The 19,901-nt window shown below is 32.5% G+C and overlaps 4 protein-coding genes across 8 annotated transcripts in view; 1 reads left to right on the forward strand and 3 right to left on the reverse strand.

Annotated features, from left to right (window-relative positions):
- Nucleotides 1-19,901, reverse strand: part of LOC144855852 (alpha-aminoadipic semialdehyde synthase, mitochondrial-like) — a 52,945-nt gene that overhangs the window by 23,255 nt on the left and 9,789 nt on the right. For 3 of the 4 annotated variants that reach the window (XM_078713797.1, XM_078713796.1, XM_078713798.1), the window contains one exon: nucleotides 18,320-19,730. In XM_078713797.1, coding sequence (XP_078569923.1) covers nucleotides 19,615-19,730 — 116 coding nt within the window. In that variant the 3' untranslated portion in view covers nucleotides 18,320-19,614. Of the gene's footprint in view, nucleotides 1-18,319; nucleotides 19,731-19,901 lie in introns of those variants that run through there. The other variant, XR_013614870.1, reaches the window with a different exon arrangement.
- On the reverse strand, nucleotides 4,619-11,662 carry LOC144855855 (copine-8-like). 2 transcript variants are annotated; one of them, XM_078713803.1, is made up of 17 exons: nucleotides 11,531-11,662; nucleotides 11,071-11,111; nucleotides 10,824-10,870; nucleotides 10,353-10,456; nucleotides 10,031-10,070; nucleotides 9,792-9,868; nucleotides 9,639-9,699; nucleotides 9,302-9,405; nucleotides 8,830-8,976; nucleotides 8,466-8,541; nucleotides 8,040-8,193; nucleotides 7,501-7,682; nucleotides 6,770-6,897; nucleotides 6,200-6,302; nucleotides 6,013-6,070; nucleotides 5,759-5,832; nucleotides 4,619-5,625 (listed from the first exon to the last, which is right to left on the reverse strand). In XM_078713803.1, exons 1-17 carry the CDS (start codon nucleotides 11,605-11,607, stop codon nucleotides 5,446-5,448), a joined length of 1,653 nt encoding a protein of 550 aa, XP_078569929.1. In that variant the 5' UTR covers nucleotides 11,608-11,662; the 3' UTR covers nucleotides 4,619-5,445. The 2 variants fall into 2 exon arrangements, with proteins under 2 accessions (XP_078569929.1, XP_078569928.1); XM_078713802.1 differs by having other exon boundaries at nucleotides 9,302-9,408.
- On the reverse strand, nucleotides 11,915-14,946 carry LOC144855443 (dol-P-Glc:Glc(2)Man(9)GlcNAc(2)-PP-Dol alpha-1,2-glucosyltransferase-like). Its single transcript, XM_078713304.1, has 4 exons — nucleotides 14,865-14,946; nucleotides 14,261-14,440; nucleotides 13,790-13,987; nucleotides 11,915-13,549 (listed from the first exon to the last, which is right to left on the reverse strand). Exons 2-4 carry the CDS (start codon nucleotides 14,435-14,437, stop codon nucleotides 12,509-12,511), a joined length of 1,416 nt encoding a protein of 471 aa, XP_078569430.1. The 5' UTR covers nucleotides 14,438-14,440; nucleotides 14,865-14,946; the 3' UTR covers nucleotides 11,915-12,508.
- LOC144855857 (DNA/RNA-binding protein KIN17-like) lies at nucleotides 15,019-18,324 on the forward strand. The gene is made up of 10 exons (XM_078713805.1): nucleotides 15,019-15,153; nucleotides 15,517-15,643; nucleotides 15,863-15,957; nucleotides 16,127-16,293; nucleotides 16,626-16,810; nucleotides 16,917-17,141; nucleotides 17,226-17,351; nucleotides 17,518-17,617; nucleotides 17,775-17,875; nucleotides 18,068-18,324. The coding sequence occupies exons 2-10, from the start codon at nucleotides 15,530-15,532 to the stop codon at nucleotides 18,131-18,133; spliced, it is 1,179 nt and encodes a 392-aa protein (XP_078569931.1). The 5' UTR covers nucleotides 15,019-15,153; nucleotides 15,517-15,529; the 3' UTR covers nucleotides 18,134-18,324.

The following is a 19,901-nucleotide window of genomic DNA, read 5'->3' on the forward strand; positions in this document are numbered from 1 at the left end:
AAATTAGAGCTGAATACTGAATAGCTTTATTTGTCCATTATCATATAAAATAATAATAGAAATTCTTCTTAAAGATTGGCAAATATATATTAGTACAATTAAAAACAGATATACATATGAAATATAAACAAACATCAAAAAATAGAATACACATATTATTGCACAAAAACTTAAGTTTAAAAAGTAGATTTTTGGAAGTTAAAAGTAAAAATACGATAAAAAGCATAAAATAGATAGATACTAAGCTGCTAAGTTACTGCCCTTTTAAGGGTTGTGGTAGGGGTGCGGCCGCTTATAATTATGAACTGAAAAAACAAAAAAACCTGTTATGTTTTCATTGAATTGTCTCTACAATTCTGGGATCCAATAACCTGCATAATCCTGAAATAGCCTCTTCGGTTTCGTTGTGCTGCCTATCTCACACACGGTAGTTTGTGAGCAGGCTTCCTATCAGAAGAGTTGATTGAGTCCGAAATGAAAGGATAGAGGAACTATTGTACGGAAAAAAACTGACAGACCTGTTTGTAAGATATATTGTGTAAGGTGATATACGAAATTGCAAGATTAAACAAAATATTATTCTTGTTCTGTGGTATGTTATTTTTTTTGGTTGTTCAAAAAACACAAAATTATGCCATATTATGCTAAAAACGGCTAAATAATGCCGCGGCATTATGCCAGATGCTGTGGGCCTCTAAATAATGCCAAAAAGCATAATAATGCCAGAAATGGCAACTATCAGGATGACTCATATTTTAAAATACATTCACTGTATTAGTATTTTTACATATTTTTTTTCTGCAGAGGCGTAGCCTGGTTGCTGTCTAGGGAGGTGCGAAAATTGTAAATGAGGAACTAACCCCCATGATCAACCCCCTCCCCCTGGGGCTGACCTAAGACAATTTTGAAAAATAGAGTACACTGCAGCCCTCACCATAAGAGCTAAGAAAATTTAAAGAACTAGAGGGTTTGCTCGCGTACCCTCTAGTGGGTGTACCCGAATGGTTCTCGAAAACATGACCAACGCCTCAGGAAATTGAGGCTCGGTTGACACCCATATGACTGAATCCTATAGTAACATTGAATCGCACCTAAATTTAATTAAGTGATTAATAAATAGCATAAATAATTGGTTAAATTACTAAAACAAATTGTATTTCACATAAAGTAAAGGCCTTTATAATTGATTAGTTGAATATCTAAAACAAATAAATTGTAGTTCACGATTCAGTTGAATCACTAAAATCACATTGTAGTTCACATAAAAGTAAAGGCCTTAATAAGTTAAATTACTAAAAACAAATTGTAGTTCACGTAAAGTAAATGCCTTTAATCAATATAATTGATTGGTTGCATATCTATAACAAATGAATATTGCATTAGTAGTTCACGATCAATTTTGCGGGAAGTCACGGGACACGGAAGCCAGTTGAACAGCGCGAGTGTGTGAAAATTACCTTGTGATATCCACAAATTTCGAAAGGAAATGCTAAATTTTGTCGTAAAAACAAAAATGTAACAATAGCGTAATACTGAAAACTAATGTTATCACTCTACGTTTCGTGGTACATCTGAGATAGATCAGGTATCCAAGGCAGAGATTTTCCATTGTATTCGCCTATGTCAGAATTAACCATAATTTATATATAGATGTTTGACAGAATGACCATACTTATATAATAGGCGTGTCAATTGTCATATCTTTTGAGCCTGTCAAAATTGAATACTCAGAAGAAACTGACTGCCTACTACTATTACTAACTACCCAGGGCCAGGCAGGTACTGTGGCTAAGGATACTTCCATTAGAAAACCAGCATTGTGTCATCACATGCTGTAAAAATCAATAGATTAGGCTACTAAAAAAATCTTAAATGGTCAGTAAAGATGATCGACCTAGTCCTAATCATTGCGCAGTGACAATTTTATTGCAGAAAAAAATTTAAAATACAATTTTCCTGATCCCAGATCTTGGTCTGGTAGAAAAGGCAGTAGTACTAGTAGTGACCTCGACTGACAGGCCACCATCCTAGTGCATTAATCAGTCTAGGCCTGCAAAAATATTTATTATAGCCCAGGCTACACTATATTTGTGCTGATAGATAGGTGCTAATTTACTAATACTAGACCTAGCCTATCATCAGGTTAAAAATAAAACTTAATAAAAGCCATGCATACTATTTGATATTAATACATTTACTAGCTAGGATAGCCTGGATCATGTAGCTACGATACGAGTACTAGCCTACTAATACTAATAGCCTAGGCCTAAGTCTTTAGGCTAGTTAGGCCTACTAGCCTAGGCCTAGGCCCTAGTAGTAGTAGTAGTAGTAGGGCCCAGCCAGGAGTAGGGGCAGGCAGGGTTCAAAGAAAGAGTCGTGTTTTTTAAAGTAATAATTGAAAGATTTACCAAAACAATTAACATGCATATCTAATGATATTAATTATTACTGTCTTCTCTAATTTACAGTAGTGTATGTTTTTACGTACTTACTCACTTTCTAGGCTAGGCCTCCTAGGCTAGTCTTTTCCTTTAAAAACAATCACCGCTCTCTCCTCACACGACGCACCAGATGATTCCCGCGCGAAATAGTAACACTGTAATTTATGCAATTGCAGAGTCACCAATCAACAGGAGAGTTGAATATTAATTGTCCAATCACCGAAGAGTCGAGTTATCAGTAAGTAAATGATACTAAAAATATCCAACACGGTCATGAACAACCACGGAACAACAATTCCCATTCAATTCAAAATATTACTTATAAATATTATTAATTTTTAAAAAAAATAATGATAATAATATGAATAATAATTTTGAAACTAGATTTAAACTTTGACAAATTATCTGCACAACAACACCATGTGGATGTACACTAGAAAACGCACAATTATGACCAGATAATATGTTGTTGGTGCTAAATTCTGTCTAGTTTGTGCCTTATAGTATATACAGTATAATACTGTATACATACTATACATACAGTGTAGTGTAGTTGAAATTACTGGACCCACTTTTAATCAAATTTTTAACATGATGACGTCATCAAAATCAAACAATAATTGAAGATAACAATTTCAGAAGATAATTGTTTTAGCAACAACATATTAAAAATTTGAAAAAATTCTGATACATAGAATTGAGATGCGCGCTGTTTTAAATGTGATGAACTATGACGCAAAATCTGAAAATTCAACCTTTTTTATTCAACAACTGGCCATATAATAATAATAATAATAGTCCATTCTTATATAGCGCATATAAGCAAGCTCTCAATGCGCTGAACATTATTACCCCAGTCATTTTTTTGGATCAAACACACAAGTAAAAAAATACTCCCAGAATGCAGCTAGTAATCAGCGCAAAGTTGTGTCTTGGTCTAACCGGGTTCCCAATTATACACCTGTGTGGAGAGAGGCAAACGTAAGTAAAGTATCTTGCCTAAGGATACAAGCAATGCGGCGAGAGTTGGATTCGAACCTCGATATGATGTTGTCACAACATCCAATTGGCAAAATGTTTACAGAAAACGTGTTACTCATGAGTATCACTTTTTATTTTGACATATTGAAATTTACTGTAAAGATGAAAATGAGATTTTTTTGATGTGATGATGTCATACAAATTAAAATATAATTAAAGATAACTAATTAACCTAGAAAAGTTTTTAAACTGGGGAAAAATGGAATACGAATAAGCAAGATGCGTTCTATTAAATGCGATGCTTAAATGAGACAAAAATTCATTATTTTTTATTTGAATGGCCATATGATGACGTCAGACAACTTGTCAAGCAACAAAATTACATGAATTCATATCTACAACTCATTAGCTTTCAAAATAAGTTAAAAAATGGTTGGTCAACAGCCTTCCTGAAGCGCTATAATATATTTAAAATAGGCATATTTTTTCATAAATGTGCATTAAATAGCAATTTTTAAGCATATTTTTTTTAGTTTTTAAACTTTAACATGCACGTGCGTCATCATTCTGCAAGTCAAATTCATAAAAATGAATGAAATTTATCACAGAAGGTATGAAGAACAAAAATCAATTGCAAAAACTGTCTTTCTATGCTATGTACGAGCTGTACGCAAGTGTGTGTGTGCACAATGCAAAACAAATTGAATTTCGAAATGTACAAAATTGTCCTGAAATGTATAGAAAATTGGTTAGAAATTAATTTTGTGCAATTTAAAACTTTAAATGCGCGTGCATGTGTAACTTTGTTTGGAACACGCCATTTTTACTCCACAGAAAGTTGACCCTTCATATGAATTAATATGAGTATCAATGCAAAATGACTTTTGGTTTTTAATCTATGATCAATCAATTTTATTCATAAGATTGCGCACAAGTCATGTTGCGCTTTGATGTCATTTAAAAACATGAGGTGCACAACTTCACATAAATGTTGACAAAGTTACAAAATGTTATGTTTACACGTTTTAGAGGTGCAGATAACTAAAAAAGAAAAATGTTGTTAAAATTATACACTCTCACTTAATTGTCATTCAAAAAATGTTTTATTGAAATTGTCATCTAATAAAGATGTGTAAGATTGCCTTTTTATGGCAGACATTTGAATAATTAAAACAAATAACACTAAAAAAATAAAATATTTTAAAATTTTTCTGCAGTTTATAATATTATACTGTAGTTATTTCTTATTTCTTTCTAAATATTGCCAACACATGTACATGTGTAGATTATAAAATCAATCTAAAACTTGAATGCATTACACACATTTTTCTTGTTTGACTTACTGTTTTTGGCCAAAGAGAAATTATAATATAAAGTACTTTGCACCCCTTATATTTACAGTAAAAAAAATATGTACAAAAGAACAAATCATTCTAAAAATGTACTGTATTACACTCATCTTGTTCGGCTGTTACTGTTTTTTGTAAAAAAAAGAAAATTATTGTACAGTAATAATAAAACAAATGTAACTTACTACTATACTATAAAACTTTGCAACCCTGATATTTACATTAAAAATTTACATTAGATCAATTATTCTAAAAATGTACTGTATTCCACTTAACTTATTCGGCTGTTACTGTTTTTTTATAAAAAGAAAATTATTGTAATAATAAAACAAAAAATCTTTACTACATTATGTAACCCTGATTATTTACTGAATCCAAATCGTTTTAAAATTACCACAAACCTAAAAATATTTATAAAAATAGATATTGTGCATAGAAAGCTCACATAAAGCTTGTTGATTAAATAAAAAAAACAATAACCAATGGTCTTCCCTCCACCCTAGTTTATACATATTACCAGGTGGCTATTTCTTCCAAGGCTTATTTTGTAAAATTATAGTACATTCGGTTCTCTCTCTGGTAGATCCCTGAACAGGTTAGTGGTTATTATGGTATTCATTCGAACCTAAGAGTACACACACACAACACACACACATTACGTTCCAGGAACATTTTTAAGCTCGACCGACTGCTGAATAGGGAGGGGGTGCTGTACCAGGTTTAATATGATGCAGCTTCATCCAAGTCACCAGCTGGTCAGGTATTTCTTCTAACACTTCTTTCGCAAGCTGCGCTTGAATCGCACCCATGTCTCGGTTCCCGGATCGGTGAACTATCTCACTAAAAGGCACAAACTGAAAATGAATAAAATATGATATTATAAAAGGTTAAATAATGATATGTAAATATAATAATATGATATGATAAAATATATTAATAATCTGAACATTTTAGTGAATAGAATATTGTGACCTCAGCATCACTAACCTGAACAATATCGTGATCAGCAACTTTGTCTCCGTGCCTCAATAAATTGTCATCAGAATCAAGATGTTCCATGGCTAAAAGTGAATTAAAAAACTATAAGTGACTGGGATCAAAACATTTATAATAAACTAATTCAACAACACCAATACAAGAAAAACTATTAAGAAACTCCACCAATATTCCTAACATCATCAATTATGTCAGACAAAGTCATTTTGAGAAGCACAAAAGTAGGGTAAAAATACTTCACCTACCTGAAAAATCAGCGTTACCAACTCCAACAATGATGATGGCCATTGGGAGTTTGCTAGCCTACAAAATTAACAAAATAATTTAAATTACCACTTGACTACATGCATGCACGTCAAGGTGTACAGTAGACAGGCTACTACCAAGCAAATAGGCCTAAACCTTACTCATATTCATACTGTATGTACTTACATTGATAACAGCAACTTTGGTAAAATCCATATCTGATATGATTCCATCCGTTATTATTAATAAAACAAAGAAGTTTGAGCCGTTCATAAACGCTTGTGCGTCTCTAAATAGAAAAATAATGAGTAAGAGATAAATAGTTAGACTTAGAAAAGGAAGCAACTTCAAATATGCAATCATATAAACACTTGTAACACACAGTCATTTACAGAAACAATTTTTTGAGTATGTAATATTTTTTAGAGAAATGTATCTCAACAACAGAATTCCATCTTGGCCGTGGTTCATATTCATATAAATCAAAAACTAGAAATCTAGAACTTAAGGCCAATTTACACAGACAAGCGGTAATAGTAAGCGGAAGACTGTGTTGCTTATCCCATGTACAATCTGTATCTATCCTGGGCGGAAACCACCCGTCCGCTCCGCGTTGTGTGTAAAAAGGAATAACATGGATTATATATTTTTGTTACCGCAACCCCTCGTCTGTGTGAATTGGCCTTTAGCCCTCTTACAAGTGCATGCTAACATTATATATAATTGGCCTTTATGATTCACTATTTAGTTTCTTACCTTGCTACCCTGTTTATGATTGGTGCAAAGTTTGTTGGTCCGTGTAACTGAATTTGAGGCAAACAATTCCTATAAGCACCAATGATACCGTCCACATTAGACACAAATGGATTCTGGTGATTAAAATTCTAAAAAAAAAATTAAGAAAAAGAAAATGTTCATATTATACATCTACAAATATCACATCAACTGTATAATTGATACTTTATCCTCTTAAGAAGAAGAATTAAGAGTAAAAGAATTAAATGAAGAAGATTACCTGATGATACATCAATTAAACAAGCAAAGAAGGAAACTAACAAGAAAGTAAAAAGACCACCAAGAAGATAAAACAAATAAAAGAAGATTTAAAAGGACAAAATGTGGACTTCAGCACAATAACAAACCATCCTGCCCAAAACAGAAAAATATGGAAATAAATCGTGGAAAGCATAATGTCTGAATAATTGACCGAAAACATTTCAAGAGCAAGAGAAACTTTATCCTCTCAAATACCTGTACTCCACTATGAAATGAGGAGTGACTTTTTCTTAAAAAACAGCTTAAATAATAATAATATTTATTCGGCAAAATTCTTAAAAGTATGTTTTACATTTCATCTTGCCAGGAGCAAGTAATAGGCATGAGCCCAAACAGGAAACTGCTCTTACTCCATCATCTATTATACAATACATAAAAAAAACTAAGTAGTACAAATTAATTAATAATGTAATTATGGTTTTGTTTCTTACCACAGGAAAGTCATGTGATATCGCTCCGTTGGGAGGAAGTTTAGCTCCGAATCCAAACACTGGGAATAGCTTATCTGTGTCGTATTCCTGGATAATTGTGCCGACTGATTGGATAGCTTGTTCATACTGGTTTGGCATGTGTGGGTTTATGTGATGTAGTGATTGCGGACTGTGTGGAGCACCTACAGAAATGGAGAAGCATAAATCACTTGAAGACACCCTGTTAAAACAAGCCATCTATAAGGTTGAAGGGTACATTTTATTTCCATCTTGCCTAGCCTATTTGGTGTATGCATAGACATAGGGATACAGACTTTAATGCGATATTTCCATACTAACCACATCAACTTTAATTTAAGAAACGATTGGTACTGTCCCGGATGCATGTGGCCTACAACAGCAGTATGACTTCTAAACTACTAAACAATGATTGACATATTAACAATTTTATTTAGATTTAAACAGGTTGATATGATCAACCTTGGAACTTATTGTTATTGAGATACCAGTAACAATAAGGTAGGATTATATAGACATACCATTGGAAGCAGTGAAGTCTATAGCCACCACAAAACTTAGTTCCGTTCCACCATGAATGAAATCCAAAAATGAATACATTTTTTGTACTCGACAGCTCATCAGTGAAATTGTACCATACGTCTTCCCCTTCTTTTTACTTTTCTCTTTTGTTAGCTAGAAAAATAATATCCAGAAATATATAAAAAAGATACGTTGGGAGATTTATTTTTCAAGATGGGTGACAAAAAGGCAAGGGTGACAAATAAGGTAGGAGAAATGAAAATGAAATATAAATGTACATAAACATTAAGCTCTGTCTACACTATCAAACTAGTTTGACAAAAAAAGTGTGATGTGCCCAAATATGGTAGTGATATGTCTAAATATGGTAGTGATATGGCATCATCATGTCCATATATGGGCACATCACATCAGTGTATTCATACCGTATAAACATTATCTCTTTGACCTCCTTCAACAAATCGCCGCATATTTGTTGTAAATTCACCAATCAAATCAATACTGCAAAAGATATTTAAACATACATAATTAAATTAAATTAATAACTAAATGAACTGACAGAAAAGGAGATCACAAAATATTACATGCTTTACAAATGTAGCCTACACTGTTTTTTCTTTTTTTGTAGTAATTCATTTACACATTGCCCTTATAGCCTTACTATAATGCCTAACAAACTCGTGTGTTTTACACAGGGGGGTCAGCATTTTGTATGGTGTGCATGTATAAATTCCTGAGCTTTGTTAGGCAATGTAAGAGGAGTATTATATGCAAACCTCTTTTTCTTACCTTCCATCTCTGTTCCAATCGCAACATTCAACTTTGATTGTCCTATCCAGATCGCCATTACACAAAGTTCTAACAGGAACTTTAAAAGGTTTCCAGGTTGGATTCAGTGTGTTCTTGAGTACATCTGTTCTATACGCCACTGTAAAACTGAAAACAAATAGTTTAGGTATTAATAGGAAGTTTTATCTAAAGCTTAAAAAAAAATGTGATATGCCCATATATGGACACGGTGATGTCATATCACTACTATATTTGGACATATCATAATCATATTTGGGCAAATCACAAAATCAAACTAGTTGCTTAGTGTAGACAGAGCTTTAAAAGAAAAAGTGCTGTATTTTTATCCAAAAAAATAGTGCTCTAAATGTTTTAAAAAAGTGTCAAACAGGGAAGTTGTATTGTTTTATTTTGTTGTAATGCATGTTAAACTGCATATATTTGAATCGTTGTTTTTCATTATTATATTTACCTCATGTTTTCATTGCATCTGTAGAATATAAGGTATGGATCAGATTTGCCAAACAAGTCTTTCTTTGCTAATTTAAAACCCTGAAATTGCATCACTGCTTCATCCTGCTAGAAGATATATAAAATGTACTAACTATTTGGAATATAAATAAAATATATTAAAAAAGCAAACCAGAAAAAGCAATTACTGTATGCAAGTAGTAGAGATATGACAAAATTTAGTATCATCACCATATAAGTAAAAATGACAACTATATAAGGTGATGTGATCACCATATTAGGTAAAATAAACACCATATTAGGTTATGTAATCACCATTGTATAAAAGTTTAACATACCTTACAAGAGCTTAATTCCTCATAAGTGATAATAATGGTTCCATATTTTGTTTGTTGTTTTCTGCAAGAAAAATAACCACAAATTGGTAAAAAAATATAAACATTATATATTTAACAATACAAGATAAGTCATGTGCTAGATTCAATTTGTACCTTAAATCTTGCACCAACTTTCCACCTTGAGATCCGACAATCTGTCCCAGGGTGCACTGTGCTGAACCAATAAAATCCTATAAGAAAAATGATATGACCTATGACATATAGAGAAACATGCAATATGACCTGAGGACAACTACAGATCTGTATGCTACAAAGACAGGCTACATGATAACTAATTCATCTTCTACTAAATGATTTTGACAATTTACAAAAAATAAGAAAATTTAACTTACATGACTCGATAGATTTCTGCTCTTTGAATCAGAGTCATAACTATAAAAAAAATGTTCAAAATCAATACAAAAAATTAACTTTGCAAACTTATCAATAAGGCTAACACTCAACAGGTTTATTAATATTTTGCTTCAATGAATAAGTAACTCACTATTTTAGTTACATAAATACACAAATTTTCAAAGTATAAACTTTGCCAATTTTTATCAGAAAGAAGCACTTTTAAATTTGGCCTGAGGAAGTCCCCAATTTGCTAATATTGAGTGCTCTCCAAGTGCGTGGTGTGACAGGAAATCAAGCTAAATTATTTATTCAACTTACACATCAAATCTTAAAGGCTGGTGTTGCTCAAAGAAATAATCAACAACAAATTTATGAGCAAAATCTGGATTTAAGTTGTTGTCAATCGTCTCTGTACGTCCGCTCTAAAAAATATAATAAATTATTATTACAATTTCTTAATGCATATTTTCTTTCCAATGTCAGTAATTTCAAAACTATACAACAAATTTAGGTTTCAGGTATTATTTGAGGTGTATACTAATCACTACAGAATTCAGTATTGGTCATTTTTTAAGCATTTAATGCACCTGAGAGAATTACACAAACAAATGTGCCATTCCTGGATTTAGAATTTAAATCAAATGGTTGTCAAAAATAGAATATATGAAATAAGTATGTGAAATGCCAGTTAAGTTATGGTTTGAAAACACAGAGCATTGTACTACTGTACACTCAGCTAAACAACTGGTTTTAATTGGAGGAAAATATTTACTTTGAATTAATACTTACTTCTTCATATTGACCAGTCCGAGGATTTACATTGTAAAGAACACAAACTGAAATAATAAATAAATATCAAAGCCGTTATGCTTTTATGATTTTGTATACAAATTCACCATTTTATGGTGTATAGTTCCAATACAGACTCAGCCAAATAGAACATTCTTTGAACAGTCTCTTTTATCAAAATTGACTGACTGTATATACATTGTTAACAATTTTGTGTCATTACAATTTTCCAATAAATAATACTTACAAGGGTCAGATTTTGAAAACACATCCATGTCACGAAGATTTCTAGAATAAAAAAAAAAATTAAGAATTATCAAAAAATAAAAAGCATTAGGCCTAAATAAAAATTGGCAAGGACGCAAAACATTATTCATTAACGGTGAAATATACAGTATTTGAATCTGTCCAGTGACTACCTCTGGCTCCTACCTACACCCCCAACCCCTTTTCCTCTCAACTTCAGTTGGCACCATGCCAAGTAAAAATAAAATCTGGGTGCGATTCAAATTGTGAAATATTTTTCATTTTATTACTTACAAAATAAAAAATAAAGCTTTTGTCCTTACGACATCTGTTATGAACAAATTCAAAGCTAGTCTAGGCCTACATGACATGACTTACTACTAGGCTAGGCTGTATGACAATTGTTAATGTTTAATATGATAACAGGTCTTGACCCCGGTCGGCCCAGCCCCACGACTTACCTGCAACATACTGTCAGCTCAACTTTGCTCACGGGATTAGCTGTGGCAGAGCCAGGTTGAAACCCTCCTGTACTCATTATTGTGGTCTTTAAACTTCAAATAGTAAACACGAAATGTTTTTAGTTTCTGTTGCAATCACTTTCCTCTAAAAATACACATTATATTTCATTCATGACACATAATTCCCAAACACATTCCAGGATCTGAAAACACAACAACACAACTGCGCATGTGTTTGTCTGTGAGAAGAAAGACACGCCCACTTTAACTTGATATGACGTCATATTAGATGAAATCGGTGACCAGAGAGAGGGGCGGAGTCAAAAACAAGATTATACTACCTGCACAAGAACTGTTACTAGTACTGTATAAACAAAAAATACATTTTTAAGCACATTGTTTACATTTTATTTTTAAATATCTTGCATTCCACAAAGAAAGATTATTAAGTAGAATTTTCCACAGTTTAAAAGCACAGTCAATATTTTAAAATTGCAAATAAACTAGATGTTTTGAAAGAAAGATTCCCAAATGTACTTTCTTTTTGTTTGCCATAATATGAACTATATCATTAAAAAAAACATTTCATCTAAAATAATTATACATTCCTGAATAAAAGTCAAATCAAACGACATATATAGCAACCTGTAAACCTAACAATCAAACAAAATGAATTGGCAGTGGCTGGGTGTAAGTTCAAAACAATAGCTATATTACAGTAAAATAAAAACACAATCAAATGAATCTCAACAACATCCTCTCAATCCATACACATTTTGTTCCCACATGATATAGCATTCTTACGAGTTTATAGTGAATCTTTTTATAGTGAATCTTTTTAGAGTTACTAAAATACCTTTTTTCTTAAAATATTTCAAAATTTATTAGCTGCTTATTTATATTAAATGTAAATAAATAAACATAAAGAGAAGAAAATTTTGAAATGAACCTTTTCTTGTTAAGCCCATGGGATTACATTCACCACATAAACCGTTGAATATCATTTGAATGAGGCCAGGTGAATGGTTTATATGCAAATAAATAAAGAGTAACAACATTAATTGCCTGATAAAGTATAAACTCAGCACCAATTTGAACATAGCTACCGGTTCTCATATGAAGCCTGGCTAGTAGGTAGGGAATAATAAAATACCTGAACTCCATTAGCTTCTGAGGTACTGTTGATGCCATCATACATATAAAAAACACTATTTTAAAGAGGTATGTCCCTGGTTCGGTATTAATAGAATCGAACATGCTCCACCCAGCGTATAGGTACATTGGTATAAGAGCGAACCGAACAAATTCGTGCCGACTGAACACGTTCTTCCACACGTAGAACGTGTAGTGACGATTATCAGCAAGCAGGTACGAGTGCACGTATGTGAAATTCGTAATAAGAGCAACGGAAATTGCTATGAGTATAGCTAGAATAAATATGTTACGTAAACATGCTTTTAGAAAAGCGATTACTTTACTGGGTGTGATCAGGAAGGGTACCCCTAAACCTAACGTAAAACTAAAGAAATAAAATATTTGCGGGAAGTTTAGTACAGCTTGGTGACTTGTACGATCACCGACCACTATTCCGTCGTTTACGTAAATAAAAATTGCAAATCCGCACATTAAAATTAAATAAGGTGATAATAGAATGAAAAGAAACATAAAGTTAGGTACTTTGTGTATATGGGTAAGCACTGACTTAATGGCTGTGGTGATGGAATGAAGTACAAATGAATGTGTAATATGTGATTCTAACTTAGTACTCTTTTCAACCTCCCTAGCTACAATGAGACCAGCGATAAATACCACCCACACGATGTTCGTTTGTCTAAACATGATTGCGCATGCTCCAAAGATAGCGGAAGAAACGTGGCGCTCTTCAAGATAGCGCAAATACATGAGCAAGATGAAGAACGTTGAACCGACATCTGTGTAGTAAAGGAACGTGAAAAAGTACAAGAGTGGCAGGCTTGCTAAGTTCACTGCTGTCATTATGTATCTTGAGTTAGAAATGTTCTGAAATGAAAAAAATAATTTAAATTATTTCCAAATGTTTAAACTTAAAAGAAGAAGGGGAAAAATGAAGATCAGAAACGCATCAAAGTTCGTTTTTCTCAACAGCTGACGATTCGTATAGCTCACATGCCATTTTAGATAACTTGGCTGAGCCAGAGTGGACTTCACTTTACACCTCCAGGTTGGTAAATTATACAGTACTTTACAAAATTAAGCCCTGCAACAAACCATATTACTTACCCTTTCATATTTGTTAATGCGCTTCTGCAATCGATATAGAAACCAAAGATTACCAACAGTGAATAACATATTAGTAGCTCGTAACAGAGAAATGTCACAAATATCTGCAACGTCCATCCTTGTAAGATACGACAACGGCCTGAGTAATGTCACGGATACGATGTACAGTCCTGGTAGTGTTGTGATCATTGGATCCCACTAAAAAAACAAATTGATACTATAGATTAGACAACAAATGTGTGGTCGCCAATATAAGAGCTACGATTCACTAATGTATCACTGTTTTACTAATTTTTTTCAATATTTGATTACTTTTCCATAATTTGTTTAAATATTTTATTGTACAAATAAGCATTCCAAGACACCACTACTAGGAAGTAGGCAGTTCTCTATATATGTACCGGGGTATGTACAGATATATGTTTTTTTATGTGGCAATTCTCTTTGTGAAATCACTGACAAACTGATTACCTTGTCATACGACCCATTACAATAATTAAGAGCCTGTGGGACGTGAAATATCTCATCCATATATGGAATTGGTTGCACATTTCTAAACCAAAGAAAAACTGCTAGTGTTGGAATAAAAAAGCAAAAAGACGCTAAATAGCCTGCAACATTGCTTTCTTTCTTCTTGTTAATCGGCATTATCTGAAAAATAGGAAGATGATTTTTATTACTAATCATTCACAGAGGTAAAAATAAAAATATTTATTAGAAATTTAAAAAAAACAAAGTCATTAATTTATTGTTGCAATCTTTCTTTCACCGAGGTATAAGTAAGTTTAGTCTGTTTTTTCTATACTTCCAAGAGAACAGACAATTTATATATGAAACACAGTAAATAACCTATTCTAAGGCTAAGCCAACACCAGCCGAGATGCACCCGCAGAGAGGAAGAGCTTTTCAACGTGAACAACAAATTAAAAGCACATATGATATGACCACCTCGGCCTAGCCTACATACCTGCTAATTTGTATCACAGCAAACCGTTTATTTTTAATGATACTTTTACAATATGATGCTCATAGTATACTTAACTAAAATATTGAGGTTTTATGTAAGTTTACTTACATTTTAAGGCAGAAGTTGCTTGGAAACAAACAATCTAAAATTCGGTCAAGCGAGAAGAAAACCTGCAAAATATGTTTGTTTTGGTAGGGTGGTAGTAATAACGAAACTAATGTGAACCAACGCGGATACTATGCTTGTTTCCGTAATCAGTTCAATGCTGTCGTATCTGCGGTGGTGTATTTACAAAACGAATAACTTTTTTACGTGAAATTTAATTTACTCTAAAAAACAACAGAAAACGTTATCCTAGCGTATCATTTTCAACTACACGTTTGGTTACCTACAAAGGGTAAGATTGGTGACTGTAGATTATAAGATAATATGATGTTTTTTGACAAATTATTAGTTTAAAATCCAAAAAACGCTAGGCCCATCAGACAGTTTACTTTTACGGATATGTTTGGCCAAGAACAACGACGAGAGGCCCCGAGAGAATAGTTTACTTAACATAAAGACATGGGCCTAGAAATCGGACAACTAATCTAATCTATCATTTTTGCTTATACTTAGCATAACCATTTCTTTAGATTCAGTTATTGATTTTTTTTTTAAATTCTCAATGATTGCGAATTATTTTTGATTTCATCATATCTTTATGGAGCATTCCATTGTATTTTACTATTATATGTAATGTAATATTATCCTTCGTTAGGTTCTTAGAAAATATGCCGAAGAATGGATTTCTGACCCCAAAAGCAATTGCCAATCGGATAAAAGCAAAAGGACTGCAGAAGTTGCGATGGTATTGTCAGATGTGTCAAAAGCAATGTAGAGATGAGGTCAGTTCTTGTGTACATCTCTCCCTCCCACCATACTTGTAAATTTTCAAAAGCAGTACTCTACTATTGATTTTTAATGTGAAACGAAATACATTATTCTTCAGTGTATTAATACCAGGGAAGAGTGAAATTAATATTCTTACCTTAATCAGATTGTTAATCAGATTGTTTATCAGAGTGAATAAAAATCATTAAATAATCATAAACTATTTGTTTCAGAATGGGTTCAAATGTCACACGATGTCCGAGTCTCACCAGCGACAACTTCTCTTGTTTGCTGAAAATCCAGATAAATATCTTGACTACTTCTCAGAGTATGTAACCAATAAATAAAACTTGAAAAACACACATTTTTGTTTGTTGCAAATTATATTAGGGCAGGTGGGAAGAACAGCTACAGATTTGTATGTAAAGCTTTAAAAAGAGAGTCTTACCTCATTTAAACAGTCTAAAAATAATGATAATAATCTTTTGTATTTTTAGGGAGTTTTTTGATGGTTTTATGGAGCTACTAAAGCGTCGATTTGGAACTAGACGTATCCATTCTAATGTTATTTACAATGAGTACATTCAGGATAGAGAGCACATACATATGACCTCAACACAATGGGAAACATTGACAGACTTTGTCAAATGGCTTGGCAGAGAAGGTGATCAGGTTTTCTTTATTAATGAGCAGGAAAAAAAAATTAACCACTAGCCTTAAGATCTGTCTACACTATCAAACTAGTTTGACAAAAAAGTGTGCCCAAGTATGATAGTGATATGACATCATCTTGGGCACATCACATTTTTTTGTTGATAGTGTAGACAGAGCTTTAAAGCTCTTTGGGCCTTTTAAGTTTGTCCAGCATAAAGTGCATTCTACTTTCTCTCATTTTTGTTATTACATATTATTATGTATCTTGTGAGAATAAATTAAATTGGAAAACTGGAGAACTCTTATTTGCCAACTGAAAAATAATTATGATTTTGCCCCTAGGTCATGTGACTGTAGACCTCACTGAGAAGGGTTGGTTTATAACCTACATCGACAGAGACCCAGAAACTCTTGCACGCCAAAAACTACTTGAAAAACGTGAGAAGGTTGAAGAAGATGACGAGGAAAGGATGCAGAAATTTATTCAGAAACAAATTGAGAAAGCCTCTGATATGGAGAAGAACAAAGTAAACACAATTGTTTTTATATCTGTAAAATTTTTGTTTAAGTGGGCAATAAAATTGAAAATATTTTACCATTTATTTATTATCAATTTTTAATACTGTATCACAGAATGAAACGGTGTATACAGATCTGCAACGCGATGATGAAGACAAAAAAATTGCTTTTAATTTTGGAGCAGCAAAATCAAGTAAGGAATCCGAGAGTGAAAGTGTTCAGCCCGAAACATCAACTAATGTCTTAAAAGCGGCGGCAGCAGAGGCTGCATCAACGAGTAAAAAGAAAGAAAAAGATGATAGAAAACGAAAAAAATCTGCGCTAGAGGAAATAAGAGAGGTGAGAGGATAGACGACAAAGATATCAAACAAAAAATAGACAGAATCTCACAACATTTTTTAATTATCTTTCTTGTTTTTATAGATGGAAGAGAAAAAGAAAAAAACAGAAAATCCAAAAAAAGATTATTGGCTTGCCAAAGGAATTGTGGTTAAAGTTGTTACGAAGAGATTAGGAGAGAAATATTATAAAAAGAAAGGGGTAATCAAAGTAAGAAAGTGTCCAAATATGGTAGTGATATGACATCACATTTTGTTGTCTGATCACATAAAGTTTTAGAGTGTAGACAGAGCTTTATAGTTATATATATTATTATACTTAATTAGTAAATTCCGAGAACTTACTGAAGCATAACAAATGTTAATTTTTTTCATAGGAAGTTCGTGATTTATACACAGGATTTGTTAAGATGATAGATTCAGGGACGACGATAAAAGTTGACCAGATGCACGTAGAAACGGTCATTCCTGCTGAAGGTACAATATTACCCCTGTTATGGTTTCAATGACAAGTATTTGACCAAGACTTTATTTTGGGGCTAAAATAAATAAGTTAGTTAATTCATGGAGAAATAATATATAATTATTAATATTTCTCCATGGTTAATTGAACTAAAGTTTGTTATTTTTTTAGGGAAGCAAGTACTAATATTGAATGGTGTACACAGAGGATGTAAGGCAACTCTACTCTCATTGGACAGCGACAAATATTGCGTCAGCGTCAAGTTAGATTCGGTAGGAAAATGAATTATTTACTAAAGTAGAGAAATGCAATACATACAGAATAGTTGTCAGTGGACTGTTGGCCAGTAGGGATTCTTTCAATTTAACTGAAATATAAATTAGCTTTAAATATTTAAACATGCATATAATGCCACAAAATATGGCAAATCAAATCTTATTTTGCGTGTACTTTTGTTTTAACAGGGACCAACGAAAGGAAGAACAGTGAACGGAGTGCAATATGAAGATATAAGCAAACTTGCGCAATAATGCCGACAATAAATAAAGCTATAAAAAACCAATATGGTGAAGGGGTAGGAAGGAGAAAGAATCGAAACAACATTCTTATTGTGTTTGATACATCAAAAACACATGTTAAATGAATCAGCAACGTTAACAAAAAATAAACCTTTGTTCTCTTTTATTTTTGTATTCAATAAAAAGAATTGTGTAAAATTTCAGACCAATGCATTTTATTTCATTTAAAAAATAAATAATCACAATGTGTATACCCTGGGTAAATAGAAACGAAATGTGCACTTGTAAATCTCTGTCTACACTATCAAACTTTATGTGACAAAAAATGTGATGTGTCCATATATGGACATGATGTCATATCACTACCATATTTGAGAATGTCACTACCATATTTGGGCACATCACACTTTTTTTTGTCAAACTAGTTTGATAGTGTAGACAGAGCTTAAGAAAAGTGCTTGTAAAGGAACCACTGCAAGATAAGCACCCTGCTAACACCTTGAATACACAGATACCATAGTCATTCAAGTTTGATGTCTGCCTTAAAAAAGTACAGAAAACAAATTAGATTATAGGCAGATTATTTGAACTAAGATATACTTTCAAAAAGCATTACTTGTGCTACCTATTGAAAACAAAATATATATTTTTAAATGTTTACATTAACTGCACACTTATTTAAAAAGTACTGTGTAACTAATTTTACTTTGGTAAAAATTTGAATGCCTAAGCTAAATAAAAGTGATTTATCTCAAATCAGAACCCTGTTCATTATGAAAAATTCACATTCAGTATACCCTGCATGATAGATATTAATTAAATTACATAAATAAAAGTGTGATGTGCCAAAATATAGTAGTGATATGACATCACCGTGTCCATATATGGGCACATCACATTTTTTTTGTCACATTTTTTTTATAGTTTAGACAAATATATTTGGAAAAGTTTCAAAATTGTTTGATTGCAAAATTTTGTACAATTCGTTTGAAATGTCAGTAATTTTTGTTCAGTAATAGGTATTCTACATTGCATATCATATTAAAATTTCCATGATTTGTTTTTAATTGAAACGAACTACTGTTTTAAATATTTTCACACAAATGTACACTGAATATTAGAAAAGTTAAATACCATGTTTTTATCAATTGTGCTATGAATTAGTTGTTTTTAAATGTCCCGAGGATGGATTTGAAAAATGCACAGCATATTCCACCAATCAAATCGCAAGGATACAGTTATGGTTTTGGTAGTAGGTATTGAAACCTAGGGTTACAGTACATGACATCTAGGCACCATCAACCTAGGGTTAAGCTCTGTCTACACTATCAAACTTTATGTGATGTGCCCAAATACGATAGTGATATGACATCATGTCCACATATGGGCACATCACATTTTTTTTGTCACATAAAGTTTGATAGTGAAGACAGAGATTTACAGTGCATGCCATCCAAGCGCCATAAACCAGCAGTCCTTCCATCATCCACATACTAATGATACTTGATATTTGTACTGGCCATGATATCTTCAACTTTCAGTCGATTTAGAATTGGTTTGTAAATGTTTTTGCCTAGTGGAATCATGACACCCTTCTCAACAATTTCACCTGAAAATAAAATGGTAGGAAAAAGTATAAAACATAAAACTGGCACCGGTTAAATACAAACATTTAGGACACCCCTATTAAGGTGACAGTTTCCTGTGAAATGAGCAAGAGAATATATGGATATATACATCCAACTTAATTCAGGGAATCCCTTATTCAGGGAATCCCTTA

This window comes from Antedon bifida, chromosome 11, assembly GCF_963402885.1.
Source record: "Antedon bifida chromosome 11, ecAntBifi1.1, whole genome shotgun sequence".
NCBI lineage: Eukaryota > Metazoa > Echinodermata > Crinoidea > Comatulida > Antedonidae > Antedon > Antedon bifida.